The sequence below is a fragment of the Oncorhynchus masou genome, chromosome 17, assembly GCF_036934945.1.
Source record: "Oncorhynchus masou masou isolate Uvic2021 chromosome 17, UVic_Omas_1.1, whole genome shotgun sequence".
NCBI classification, from domain to species: domain Eukaryota; kingdom Metazoa; phylum Chordata; class Actinopteri; order Salmoniformes; family Salmonidae; genus Oncorhynchus; species Oncorhynchus masou.
The window spans coordinates 39493572-39508069 of NC_088228.1; the positions used below are offsets into that span (position 1 = coordinate 39493572).

The 14498-nt window shown below is 44.2% G+C and overlaps 1 protein-coding gene across 3 annotated transcripts; it reads right to left on the reverse strand.

The window, feature by feature from the left end:
* Positions 1-296: 296 nt before the first annotated feature.
* Positions 297-12834, reverse strand: LOC135559031 (myelin protein P0-like). Of its 3 annotated transcripts, none has more exons than XM_064993342.1 (6): positions 12670-12834; positions 10718-10884; positions 9752-9965; positions 9428-9557; positions 8817-8865; positions 297-3495 (listed from the first exon to the last, which is right to left on the reverse strand). In XM_064993342.1, the coding sequence occupies exons 1-6, from the start codon at positions 12713-12715 to the stop codon at positions 3406-3408; spliced, it is 696 nt and encodes a 231-aa protein (XP_064849414.1). In that variant the 5' UTR covers positions 12716-12834; the 3' UTR covers positions 297-3405. The 3 variants fall into 3 exon arrangements, with proteins under 3 accessions (XP_064849414.1, XP_064849413.1, XP_064849412.1); XM_064993341.1 differs by having other exon boundaries at positions 297-971; positions 12670-12833; XM_064993340.1 differs by having other exon boundaries at positions 297-2331; positions 12670-12833.
* Between the last annotated feature and the right edge of the window lie 1664 nt (positions 12835-14498).

Genomic DNA, 14498 nt, shown 5'->3' on the forward strand with positions numbered 1-14498 from the left:
TCACATCTGATGATGGATAGTTGGTTAAACAGCGAAGGGGTGAACAGAACTATGCGTTTTCTATTGGCTTAATGAACCATGGTGTGGTTTTAACACACTCCCTATGACCACAGTTAAAAGAACAAAACATATTCAACACTAAACCCTACGCTAACCACCTCGCATAGCCTATCAGACCCGAAGCTCAGGGTAAGGACCTTGAAAAGGAGAGCTTTAGGGAGAGTTGAACCATATCTTCAGCGATACATATGGGCTTTGGTTTGGCTTAACACACAAGATAAGTCTCGCTCTCTCTCTCCAAAGTATCTTCATCCCAGCAACAACCTGTTCTTTTTTTTCCAATCACATGACCACCAGCAACATCTGAAGTTAACCTCCCTTATCCTCCTCCTCCTCATCATCACCTCCCTCACCTTGCGAGTGCCTCCTGTATCCCCATGCAGCTTGCACCTTAAAATAACAAATATTGATTTCCCGCCCCCGGAAAATATGCACCAAAATAAAAACAGCCACACAGATCCCCCTCCATGAACAAGGGCATCAATGTGATAAAATGTCATAAGAAGATACTATCACACATCTGCCTACCCTCAAACAAAACAAGCATTTTTGTGCACTTGTTCAGTAAAATGTTTCATTATTTGCTTTACTTTAGAATGACATGCATGTACAGTGTTTTTATCATCTTTTGTTTGACATGACAGTCTGACTAGACACACAGACACACATAAAACACGCACCTTTGTGACCGGCAGAGAGCTATAGCTAGTTTAAAGTCTTCAATGAGAACTAATAACATGGATGATTCTGCCCAGTTTCCATCCCTGGCCAATAGGGGGCAGAAGAGAGCGACGTGGCATTCCAACCAGCAGAAAAGGTAGGTGAACGAACGTGCAGGGGTTTGGTGGCATTGGTGGGTGAGTGAGAGGGACGTTGGTGATCAGGGGGGTGGAGGAGAGAGGTGTCCATCACTGAGTTTGAAAAAGAGGGAGGAGGAGGAGGAGAGGAAAGAAAAGAAAAAAAGAATTGCTGAGTTTGTTTGAGATGGGGTCTGGCTTTGTCTGATAAAGCTAGATAGCAGAGGCTTAAGTATAGAGTGGATTGGGTAGTCTATGAGGGAACATAGCTTAGCGTCACTAAAGGACACAGAGAGAGAGAGAGAGAGAGAGAGAGAGAGAGAGAGAGAGAGAGAGAGAGAGAGAGAGAGAGAATTAGAGAAAGACAGTATGTGTATATGTGTGTGTGTGTGTGTGTGTGTGTGTGTGTGTGTGTGTGTGTGTGTGTGTGTGTGTGTGTGTGTGTGTGTGTGTGTGTGTGTGTGTGTGTGTGTGTGTGTGTGTGTGTGTGTAAGAGAGAGAGAGAGATAGAGAGATCCAGTTACCAGCAAGTGCTAAAATAGGGGGGAGAAATGTGCAGAAGGGATTAACGGGACCAGAATAACACGGAGGAGTAGAAAGGAGGAGTATCCCTTTGTTGTCAGGGCCTGAGAATGTCCACTGGCTGTCAACGTGACGTCATTTCAAGGACTCAGTCACAGAATTCAAAGCAGTCTGCGTCCAAAATGGCACCCTATACAATATATAGTGCACTATGTTTAACCAGAGCCCTATGGGCCCTGGTCAAATGTAGTGCAATATATAGGAAATAGCAGGCCATTTGGGATGTACTCTCAGACACAAACAAACAGGGCTTTTTCTACTCTGCTTTAAATTGCAACTGTTACAGTAAGCCTGTATCTACTACACCCTTATAGACAGGAATAACCGAGCCCCCAGCTTGCAGTGACAGAAAGGCAGCACTACGGCCTCCATTAGCTCAAATGTGAAGGGAGTGAATCACCCGGCGATATGAACTTCAATTTGAACCCATCTACACAAGGTAAGAGCTAGGAATCATATTTCTCTCCCTCACTCTGACTTGTCCAGCACAGGGTGCATTCAAACTCTTCACACCTGATCTGATTGAGCACTGAGCAGCAGGGAGCATTAACAGAGGTTTCAGGAACTATTTGACCTCTCCCTGTTGGTATTTGTATCTCTATTCAATAGCCTGGTGGGTCCATTTGTTACACTGCATGTCTATACTGGGTCTGCTCTGCCTTGATGCTAGCTGAATGGGTTATGAGTTGTATGTTCTGCCTCATCATACAAACGCTGAACTCGGTAGGACTGCTCGTTTATAGGCAGGACTTAATGAGTTAATGAGATAGGACAAGTGCATCAAAAGTTGGGGAAGGAGGAAAGGGGTGTGGTCTAAAAGGGTGTGGCGTATGGAAGCTGAAGCAGTCAAGTGGGAGGAAGTTGAGTCTTTGAGAAATAAGATTCAGAAAATCTATGAGAGAAAGAGAGATAGAAAAGATAGGATGAGAAAGAGTAAGCATTCAAAGTTTTTTTGTAACTTCTACAGTTTTAACGAAGAGGAGTCAGAATAAAAGTGCTCCCAGTGAAAGACGAGAGGAGAAAGAAGAGAGAACATCAGTCAGTGTGAGGGCAAGTCAAACTTTGACAGATCCTCTCCCCAGGGCCCATAGGGCTCAGGTCAAAGTAGTGCACTGAGTGGAGAATAGGGTGCCATTTGGGACACAGACACAAAAGAACAAATCGGGTGGTCCCTGTAGCCAGGACTCTCTGATGTGTGTCGGACAGGCGTAGTTGAGGAATACTGCCTTGCATCACATCTAAGATGTCAGAATGAAAGGCAAACTTGGGAATAGCTTTTAAGATTTTGTCATCAAACTAGCAGTCAGATGGCATTTGATTTGGTTCAAATGGTATGTTTCATGACCTGACAGTAGTAGTTGAAGTGTTTCACTTCCATTGATTGAGCTATCATATTTTTTGTATCACGATTGTGTCTATGTTCACCCCAGTGTGGCATTGAGATCACGATGAATATACTTTGAGTTGTAAAGGCTTAGATCTTGTGGGAAAGAATATACCGTTGAAGACAGACTTAGGCTGCCTCCGAAATAGCACCCTATTCCCTATTTAGTGCACTGCACTACTTTTGACCAGGGCCCATAGGGCTCTGGTCAGAAGTAGTGCACTATGTAGGGAATATGGAGCCATTTGGGACACAGCCTTACAGTTCTCTAAGACTGCCTCCTTAATTAAGGTTCTCCGCTGCCTCCCTCTCCAGTATGATTCTCATTCACTTATTTAAGGGCCAGTTTTTGGAGAGCTTGGACAGGGACAGGAAACTGGATGATTTGGCCGAGGCGGAACCACCCCCCTTCCCCTCCCCCTCTTTGTCCCACTTGGTGAGCTCCAGCTCGATGGTCATCAGCACCCTACCAGGCCCTGCCCCCTTGGGTGAGTCCCCTCCCCCTGTTCCTGCTCTCTCTGCCTGTCTCATTGCTTTGGGCTGGGCTGTGTGTTGGGGCTCTAGCTCTCTGCTCCCCGTATCCTATTTCTTATCCTTGCGTGACTCCTGCTTCTTCTTTTCTGAGGCGGCGGCCTTCAGCTTGGACGGGTCCCCGATGGAGAGAGTTGGGCCCTGTGGAGAGGAGGAGGGAACAGGGGAGGAGAGGAGTCACTTCAGGAGGAAAGGAGGAGTGGGAGAAAGGAGAGAGGGGAAGGGGGAGGGGGGAGAGAAGTCATGTTAGCACGGGGGAGATGGGTGAGATCGATGGGCATGTTAAAAATGAGGAAACAGATGGATTAGGATTGAAGGAGGGAGGGAGGTATTTACATTAGAGCAGAGAGAGAGAGATACATTTAGGAGAAAAAGAGAAAGAGAGTCATATTTAGGAGGTAAGGGGGAGGCAAGTGACGGGGGGCGGTCTCCAGGGCTGCAAGGGGTGACAAAACAGGCATCGATGAGTTAGGGACAGAGTGACAGGACTGCTACAGTCAGATCTAACGTCTGACACAGGTCTGCTACACATCTATTTCCAACATAGCAGGTGTCTTAAAATGCAGCTTTGAGTCAACTTTAACCAATCAACACCCAGACATGCACCAATCACACTTGCATTGCCATCAGTTCACTCAAACACATCCATCTACCAAATGGACCATGACAATGACAACAAATAACGTATTTCTGCAAAACCTCATCTTACTGGAGCTAAGGACATGGGAGCAAGGGAGTAGACTGGGAAGGTAAGGGCTCGGTACAGAGGCCATCAGCAAGAGGAAAGTCGCCTCTGAGTTAGTGAAAAGGAAAGGTCAGAGCAATCTAATGTAATTACCTTACTGAAAAGCAATCGCTAACATAAAGAGACACTGGGCTGCTATGGAAAGGCTAAAAGGTCAAGTGCATGGCTATCGCTACAGTGTCTATAGACAGATACTACGTCCAAAATGGCACCCTATTCCCTATATAGTGCACTACTTAGTCAAAAGTAGTGCACTTCATAGCGAATAAGGTGCCATTTGGGACGCAGGCAGAGAAGGGGTTAGGAGCTAAGCTAAGTCCCTTACTAAATAGAGATATAGACAGGTAGAGGTAGAGATTGATCAGAGGATGGATCAGTTAAGCAGAATACGGATCCAAAAACGATCTGGCTGTTCACCTGTGGAGAGAGAGACAGAACAAGAAGACACAGAAAGAAAGACAGGGGCTTCTCACGGAACATCCGGAGGGAGTAGAGGAAGGATAGACAGACAGGAGAAGGAGGGAGGACAAGAAAGAGGATGAGACGGAAAAGTAAGGGGGAGAGAGGGAATGTGAATGAGCTAGTGAGTGAGTGAGAGGGAGGAATGGAGAGAAGGTGTGGGGACGGTGTGTTTGCTGGGATCAATATTGAGTGCACTGTATTATCATTGCAGTACAACAGCCTGTTGTGTGCTGTATGCTGCTTCAGGCTCCAGGGTAGTCAACTCCTAATACTCTCGCTCCCTCTCTGCCTCCCTCCCCTAATGGAGTAATGGTGGACGAAGATGCCACATGATGTTGGGCTCGTTCTAAATGGCACCCTATTCTCTATATAGTTCACTACTTTTGACAAGAGCCTTATGGGGAATAGGGTGCCACTTGGGATCCATCCAATGGCATTCTCGCAGATTTGTTGTGCAAGCCCAGCAAATAGAAATAGCCCAGATACAGTGGCTGATACAGATTGTGTGGAGTCAGCGTAGCGCTAAATAAGGCCTGTTCAATCAAACGGCATGTAAACCCTATAGATGAACACCCTGTTTATTTCCCAAATGGCACCCTATTCCCTATATAGTGCACTACTTTTGACCATGGCCCATAAGGCTCTGGTCATAAGTAGTGCACTATGTCGGGAATAGGGTGCAATTTGGGAAGTCGATAAGGCCTGTTTGATTAAACAGCACATTTGACAAATATATGAAAACCCCGTAAACGTGTTTACATACATAGTTTAAAAGAGAGGAGCCATAATGAGGAGAAGACTCATTTTATTTTTCTCCAACGGTTGTTTTGTCCCCGCACCATGAAATGAATTGCTCATGGTGAAACTGTGTATGTAACGATACTGTCAGAAGTTCAGCAAGTGTCCTTCTAACTGTGAGATATATTATTAATTTATGCACCCAACCTCCAGGCATTTTGTGCAACTGACTGCAACTCAAGTGCAACCTGACAATCCGTCATGTGACAATGCCTGGCATCCCAAAAAGCACCCTATATAGTGCACTACTTTTGACCAGGACCGTTGCCATTTGGGACGCAGGCATTGCAGTTATTTTGACCAATATATAGGGAATAGGATTCCATTTTGGACTCAGTCAGCGAGAGCTGTGGGGAGATGAGAATGACAGTGCACTCTAATGCTGAGGTAGACAGAAGTAAACCCTGAATCCAACCCCTGACCTCTGATACTGTAAAGACCCCAGCCAGCTGCATATCTGATTGGTTCCTAAAACAATCCTGTGGGGAAACTAACTACACGCCAAACTGTCCCTTGTCGTGTTGAAAAATTGCCTAAACTTTCCCAAAATGTTCAGGTTTCCCAGGAATCCTGGTTCTGGGTAAGTTCCCAGGAATCCTGGCATACATTCATGGAAACTTCCATTAAGACATCTAGTGAATTGATCAATAGCCTAGCATGTCATTTAATACATCCTCATTCTATTTGACATGGAATATCTCTCTACTTCCATTAAGACATCTAGGATCAATAGCCTAGCATTACATCCTCATTCTATTTGACATGGAATATCTCTCTACTTCCATTAAGACATCTAGTGAATTGATCAATAGCCTAGCATGTCATTTACCAGCATACATCCTCATTCTATTTGACATGGAATATCTCTCTACTTCCATTAAGACATCTAGTGAATTGATCAATAGCCTAGCATGTCATTTACCAGCATACATCCTCATTCTATTTGACATGGAATATCTCTCTACTTCCATTAAGACATCTAGTGAATTGATCAATAGCCTAGCATGTCATTTACCAGCATATATCCTCATTCTATTTGACATGGAATATACTTCCATAAGACATCTAGTGAATTGATCATTCTATTTGACATGGAATATCTCTCTCAATATAGAAAATAATTTGATTTAATTCGACCTGGGAGGAACCAGCGGGAATACCAAAAGCTTACAAGAAAGAAAGAGTGTTATATTAATGAAATACTAAGGCAGCATCCCAAGTGCAACCCTATTCCATATAGTGCACTACTCTGGTCAAAAGTAATGCACTATATGCACTGCTACCTGGGGCGGCAGGTAGCCTAGTGGTTTGAGCGTTGGACTAGTAACCGGAAGGTTGCAAAATCCCCGAGCTGACAAGATAAAAATCTGTCGTTCTGCCCCTGAACAAGGCAGTTAACCATCATTGAAAATAAGAATTTGTTCTCAACTGACTTGCCTAGTTAAATAAAGGTAAATAAAATAAATAAATAAACATATTTTAAAAAATATATCTATATATATTTAGGGAATAGGGTGCCATTTGGGAGGACTTGCCTAGTTAAATAAAGGTTAAAAAAACATCTATATATATAGGGAATAGGGTGCCATTTGGGAGGCACATTAGACCTATCCACCCCCTAGCCTTGCACTTATACCCCAGTGTGACTGTGTGACTCAGTGTAATTTGAGATAACTGTGAGCCGATAATAGGGCCAGTGATTTTCATTTGACTCAGAATCAGTAGGTCTCCCTCTTTCTCTACTTTCTCTCCCACTGAGAGCAATTCAGTTCCATTCACAGGGAATCAAATTACTGTACTACACGAACTTGCCTCAGTCATTTCACAATGGTGGTTGGTGTTATGGGAAGTTCACCCATTTTTACATGTGACCTTTTCACTGTCTTGTAGTTGATTACCTAAACTGTTTAATATTTTGTTTTGTTACAGAGAAAATTACTAGACACATTTTGCTGAGATCATGTGCTATTGATTACAATGCATTGTGAAAATGTGTCCAAAGCATGTTGCATCAGAATCCGTTCTGAATGACCCCCCACCCCACCCCCCAAAAAATAATTCTCCCATGAATCCATATTTGCATATTTCATTGTTGTAAACAGCCTCATTAAAACATGGAATTATGGCAAATAGATCTTTTTTTTCAAAAAAATTGTGCAGAGACGTCATTCAGAATGGGAATCTGATGTAATATGAGTTGGTGCAGAGTGTTTTAGAATGTTTTCTAATATGCTTTAGACATATTTGCATATTGCATTATAAGTCAATATAGCAAGTGGTGACAGCTACATTTTACAATGAATTTTCTCTGTAATTAAACTAAATATCTAAAAAACGATATGTGGGGGAGGGATCAACTACAACCACAGAAAGAGTGAAAAGAAGGCCACGTAAAAATGGGTGAACTTCCCGTGACTACTACCCATTGTACTGTGTTTGTTGGCCCTTGAGGAGGTGGTAAAACAAACGGAGGAAGGATATAAGAGTGGGGGAGGGGCGGTCATTTAGCTCTTAAGCTTTTGGGCGACTGACTGGATTTACAGCGTTCCAACACTCGACGACTGTTTCGTTTCATAGCAGGAGAGGATTATTACACGTGGTTGCTTTGGTGGTGCCATAATGCCTGCTCTGTGGGGCTCTTACTAACAATACCGTGCTGAAAGTGTGCTTCCGTGGCTGTGTGGAACCAAGTTGTCATGGTATGCGCTGCCATATAGGTGTTGTACTCTTACATGACTTGTGTTGTACGGTACTTGTGTGCTGTAGTTGTGAGCTGCTGTTGTTGTCGCTGTGTGGTTGTGAGTGAGCCGACGCTGAGAGGACTTGTGTGCTGTAGTTGTGAGCTGCTGTTGTTGTCGCTGTGTGGTTGTGAGTGAGCCGACGCTGAGAGGACTTGTGTGCTGTAGTTGTGAGCTGCTGTTGTTGTCGCTGTGTGGTTGTGAGTGAGCCGACGCTGAGAGGACTTGTGTGCTGTAGTTGTGAGCTGCTGTTGTTGTCGCTGTGTGGTTGTGAGTGAGCCGACGCTGAGAGGACTTGTGTGCTGTAGTTGTGAGCTGCTGTTGTTGTCGCTGTGTGGTTGTGAGTGAGCCGACGCTGAGAGGACTTGTGTGCTGTAGTTGTGAGCTGCTGTTGTTGTCGCTGTGTGGTTGTGAGTGAGCCGACGCTGAGAGGACTTGTGTGCTGTAGTTGTGAGCTGCTGTTGTTGTCGCTGTGTGGTTGTGAGTGAGCCGACGCTGAGAGGACTTGTGTGCTGTAGTTGTGAGCTGCTGTTGTTGTCGCTGTGTGGTTGTGAGTGAGCCGACGCTGAGAGGACTTGTGTGCTGTAGTTGTGAGCTGCTGTTGTTGTCGCTGTGTGGTTGTGAGTGAGCCGACGCTGAGAGGACTTGTGTGCTGTAGTTGTGAGCTGCTGTTGTTGTCGCTGTGTGGTTGTGAGTGAGCCGACGCTGAGAGGACTTGCCTGTCTCTGCTGTGATCCCTCTTTACCTTTCCCTTTCTTTCCATGTTTGCTGGAGGAAACAAAAAGAGAACAACGTCAGGTGGATGTCACACCTCTCCCTCCAGTGGTCAAAGCAAGATACTGTTGCTGTTACAGTATAGTCCTGCTTTGGAGCTATCACAAAGAACAGAACAGCACTGACTCTCCGGGTAGGTTAGGAGACAGGAACATGTATACAGAACTGGAATGGAACTACATTACCATGGAAATCATGCATTGCAGTACCAGGTTAGCCGTAGTGAGTAGCAGTCAAATTGCCATGGTCAGAGGTTCCAAGTCTGTTCAATTTGTCATATTTATATGATCATAGACTGACTGTAGAACTTAATCAGCGGTCAACTAAATGCCACCTGTGGTCTGTGTGGTGTAGCTGTATTGCCATAGCCTCTGCAACATTTTTGACAAACTTTTCCCCACTGTCATCCTCTCTCTCTATCTGTTCAATAAAATCAGAAAAATACCTTTACGAACAAAATAACTGAGTGCCACCTAGTGCCAGCTAAACCATACAGGTGTCCAGGCCGGGGATGGGCTCTGGCTTTGGCCCTAGACCGAGGCACAGGGGCACTGACCTGACACTGAGGTTGAAGACTCTGCGGGCCACCAGGAACCTCATGAGATAGTAGATGACAACGATCAGCAACAACAGACCCAGCACTGCACCGATGATGGACCCCGTGATCACTCCGGCCTGGATGGGAACTGAGAGATAAAAGAGAAGGCAAGACAAGGACTGTCTACTTGCCATTCTAGGGATTCTGTATGTAATTATATAGCCTGGTCCCTGATCAGTTTGTACATTCATGCCACTTCTTGTCATGGCAAACATGCCAGGGGTGCAGGCATGACAACGAGTGGCAAGATCGAAACCCAGGCTAGTAATTCTATGCTCTCACCCTTCTCAAAGACCAGCAGTCTGACACTGGAGGCGCGCCCCACTATGTCAGGTGGGTTTTTGGCATCGCAGGTGAAGGTGCCGTTGTCTCCGTAGTCTAGGTTTTTGAGCAGGATGGATCCGTCCCGGCGACCAGGGTTCCCCACAAACTCCAGCCTGTCTCTGAAGGGTCCCTTGTTGTCTACGTAGGGAGCTCCACCGGTGTAGTGGAAGACCTGGAGTCCAGAAGACCGTAAAAGGGATTCAGTGTCGTGTCTGCTTTTACATCTAGGCTAGCCTGGAGGCCAGTCTGTTTCTGCTCTCTTACCAACTCCTTATGGAACTGTCATGGCAACATTTTTGTTGGCAAGAAAGCAGAAACAGATCTGAGTCCAGACTACATCTAGGCTAAAGATGACATGAATTGTTAGATACGGTACAGATGAAATGTGCTAAAAGGAGAAGCTTGTAAATTAAATCCATTATTTGAATCTAAACAACTGTGCTAGAGAGAAAGGGACAGGAAGGAGTAGGAAGGGGGTGATTTCGTTTCAGAGGGAGAGAGGCAAGAGGTGGGTGAAAGCAGAGGAGAGAAGAAGAGTGAGATAATGAAAGTAGGAGAGGGGGACAAGGGGGATATGGGGGGGTGAGATTGGGGGCCAAGGAGGGCAAGGCACAGCGAGAAGAGAGAGCTAATAAGATGGAGATAAGGTGCGAGGGACTGAAATTAAATAGCTGGCACCAGGTGAGATGAGGGGAATGAGAAGGGGATGGGAAAGAAGTGATAGGTCAGTGTCCCAAATGGCACCCTATTCCCTATGTAGTGCACTACTTTTGACCAGGACCCAACGGGTGCATTATATTTAAGGAATAGGCTCATAGGGCTCTGGTTAAAAGCAATGCACTATCTAAGGAATAGGGTGCAATTAGGGACGCGTCCATAGAGGAGGCTCGAGGAGGATAATGACAGAGGAGAGTATATATGTACAGAGATGGCGTCCCTGGCACCGTCGGGCCGGTAGCTCCAGGAGAAGGTGACGTCATCAGAGGTCCAGCGCCAGGAGAAGAAGGAGCAGGAAAGACGGATGTCGGAGCCCACCAGGGCGTGACGCTCCCAGCCCGTGTAGATGACGATGGCCTCAGACTGCTGGGGCACTACAGGGGTTAAGACACAGGGTTAAATAGGAAAGATCAGCACCCATGCTGTCCATAATGACCTTTTCACATTTCCTGGTTTGAACCATGACCATTTGTTACCTCCAAGACACCCTTGTACCATTGCCTGTATGTAAGCTTCTACCATTGTAAATGTTTATGGTGGTCTCAATAAAAATATACAGACGCGAAAGATCATCACTGCATGCTTCAAAACTATTCCGGGGATATAAAGGATATACATACTATGAAAACAGACAATAGGATAGAGTGGACTGGAGCAGACATGGTTCAATAAGAAGAATACGCAGTACACACTTGCAAAATATGCCCCTGAGATGTATGGCAGAGAAAGGGGCTTTTATTTTTAGTTGCAAGGGTTTGTTCCAGACTATGGTTCCAGTAGACTATTGTGGAGTATTAAACAAACACAACCTTTAAAACTATTCTCCTGTCGATGTACCATTTAATATACTATGAAAAGACAGTCAAGAGGATAGCAAGTTCATTTCAATGTCTTTCAATTGCAAAGCCTTTTTAAGTCTTTCATTCAATCCCTTTTACATACACGCACACAAAACCACTATTTCTGCAAGCTTCAATGAGGTATGAACATGTGCAATGATAGCAGGCAGCAAGGATTGGCGTTGATATGAACTAAAAAGTACAACGTAGCTACCCACAGAATATAAATAGCTTATATATCTATGTTGTGTCCTTGACAAATGAATGTAAATTCTATATTTGCCATAAAATCAATATATCACTTCCATTGTGAATGCAATTAGTACCGCAGTACAACAACCACCACCAATTATGTAATGGCATCTACAAACATTGCTATCATCAATTACTTTCACTTGTATTTTGGGGTATTTGGTATTCCGTTTGATTCAAGATTTTGACCCAAGATACTGACTCACACACAAATCCCATTCAGAACTCTAAAGATGCACATTTCATACTTTCACATGCAGCTCGGAACTCCAGCGTCCTTCAATAAATGATGTCAGCCAGCACAGAAGTTGTCAATCGAGTGAGACTTGGCGTTTTTAAATTGCATTTTGACAAAGCTGCAAAGAAGATCTCTACTCAAGTGTAGAAATGCTGTCAATACACAGTCTCAGAGTGAGTCCCAAAATGCATGCCCTCATCTTAACTTTGTGAGCCTTACGGAATTAACTCTGTATGAGAGAAACACGGATGAAGAACAAAATGTTGCTGTAGTTCTGACAATAACAGTCACAACAGTAAAACATCTGTATAACAACAAGAAAAATCCTCCGCGCAGGTTTTCCATTGCTTCCTTTCCCTTTAGTTCATTCATTTAGAAATGCACCAATAACGCAGAACCCAGAGTCAACCAGATTCAGTGACCCCCGGGATTAGTTTAATGTACAGCTGAGAATGAAATACCAAGCATGTATAAAGGCCTTTTTATAATAAAATGAAAAGAAAGCATACGAGATCATTCATCATAAATGTTATTCATTAAAATTGTGTCACCGATACTATGTGAACTTTAACCTTCAACTCAAGATGATGATACATTTTAGACAACACTTTTCACGTGAAATTTAGGATTGAAGGATTAAACATTAGAAGTATATATTTGTTTTAACCATAAATCCCCCCCAAAATATTTGCGATAACAAGTTACATTACAGTGGACTTATACTGTGTAGTTATTCCTATAGTTACAGTGTAGCAACTATTGTAATGAACCACTGTATTTAGGGTTAGGACTAAGGTCAGGGATATATTAGGAAAAATGAGACGTTTTACCTGTTCCCAGCAGTATGACCGCCGCTAGCGCCAAAATGGTCAGCATGGTTCCTGACTCTTTGGGTTCTTCAAGTGATGCTGCAGGCCTCACTGGATGCTGCAGGAGAGTCCCACTAGGAAGTGATGGAGAGATAGGACAGAGGGGTGCAGGGTTCCAGGACAGAGGGCTTCACAACAGGACAACAGTGGCCCAGGTTTTATAACCAACCACACCCCTCGCTCTCCACTGCTCGGCCCCATTCCTCCCTCTCTCCACCTCTTTCTTTCTCTCCAATCTCATTGAAACAAATCAAACAATCAACGCCATTGAAGACCAAAATAAAACCCTTTTTTTTTTACATTCAAGAGTGATATTAAGATGCAGTGAAAAACAACTTACTGTAGAAAGATACTGATCAAATTCACTGAAGTAGCAGTCAAAGCTTGAGTCAAATGTACACAAATCTGCACTACTATATGACAGCATCGTGTACATTCCTGAGTATCATTACTTTATTGTCTTACTGGCACTGCTTTTGCTGATAGCTGCATAATTGTGGAACGTGTTTTCCTTGCAATGACTGATATGTGGTTGTCTTACCTACCTTAGTTGAATGCATGGACTGTAAGTCGCTCTGGACAACAGCGTTTGCTGAATGACCACAATGTAAATGACTTGTGTGATAGCATAGGATGTATGCACATTATACATACTGTATTTCTAAGGGCTGATGGTGATGTGTAAGATGTGATGTGTGAATACACACTGTGTGTGTAAATATGACATGGATGGAAAAATGTGTGTGTGTGGGGTCCTGTCTTGTCCTCTCCTCCCGCCATCCCCGTTGCCCCTTTCCCTGCACTTTCCCCGGGATGGAGAGAGGGATGGAAAACAAAGCCCCAAGTCTTCCCTCTCTCCCTTTCTCTCTCCTCCCTCTCTACGGATTCCTGCTTGTTTGCTGACGTCTAGCAGTCAAACAATGGAGGGCGAGAGGGAGAGGGGCACAGGGGGTGACTGGCGTGTCTCTGTCTGTCAATGGCGCTTTCTTCCTCTTCAACCTCCTCCCTCTCTCTCTCTCTCCATCCAGACAAAGCTCTGTATTCTCCTCCCGCCTCCCTCTGCCGAGCGCCTACTCCACTTAATCCTGTAAAACTGACAGAGAGAGAGAGAGAGAGTAGGGAGAGACCAGCTATATATATATACTACCGTTAAAAAAGAAAAGCACATTTTTTGTCCATTAAAATAACATAAAATTGATCAGAAATACAGTGTAGACATTGTTAATGTTGTAAATGACTATTGTAGCTGGAAACGGCAGATTTTTTTATGGAATATCTACATAGGTGAACAGAGGCCCGTTACCAGCAACCATCACTCCTGTGTTCCAATGGCACATTGTGTTAGCTGATCCAAGTTGAACCTTTTGCGATTATGTTAGCACAGCTGAAAACTGTTGTTCTGATTAAAGAAGCAATGAAACAGCATTTGTGGGTTCAATTTACAGGCTCAAAATGGCCAGAAACAAATAACTTTCTTCTGAAACTCGTCAGTCTGGTCTTGTTCTGAGAAATGAAGGCTGTTCCATGCGAGACATTGCAAAGAAACTGGAGATATTTTTCAACGCTGTGTACTACTCCCTTCACAGAACAGCGCATACTGGCCCTAACCAGAATGGAAAGAGGAGTGGGAGCACAGGAGGGATGGTTGCTGATAATGGGCCTCTGTACGGCCTATGTAGATATTCCATTAAAACTCAGACGTTTCCAGCTACAGTAGTCATTTACAACATTAACAATGTCTACACTGCATTTCTGATAATTTTATGTTATTTTAATGGACAAAAAATGTG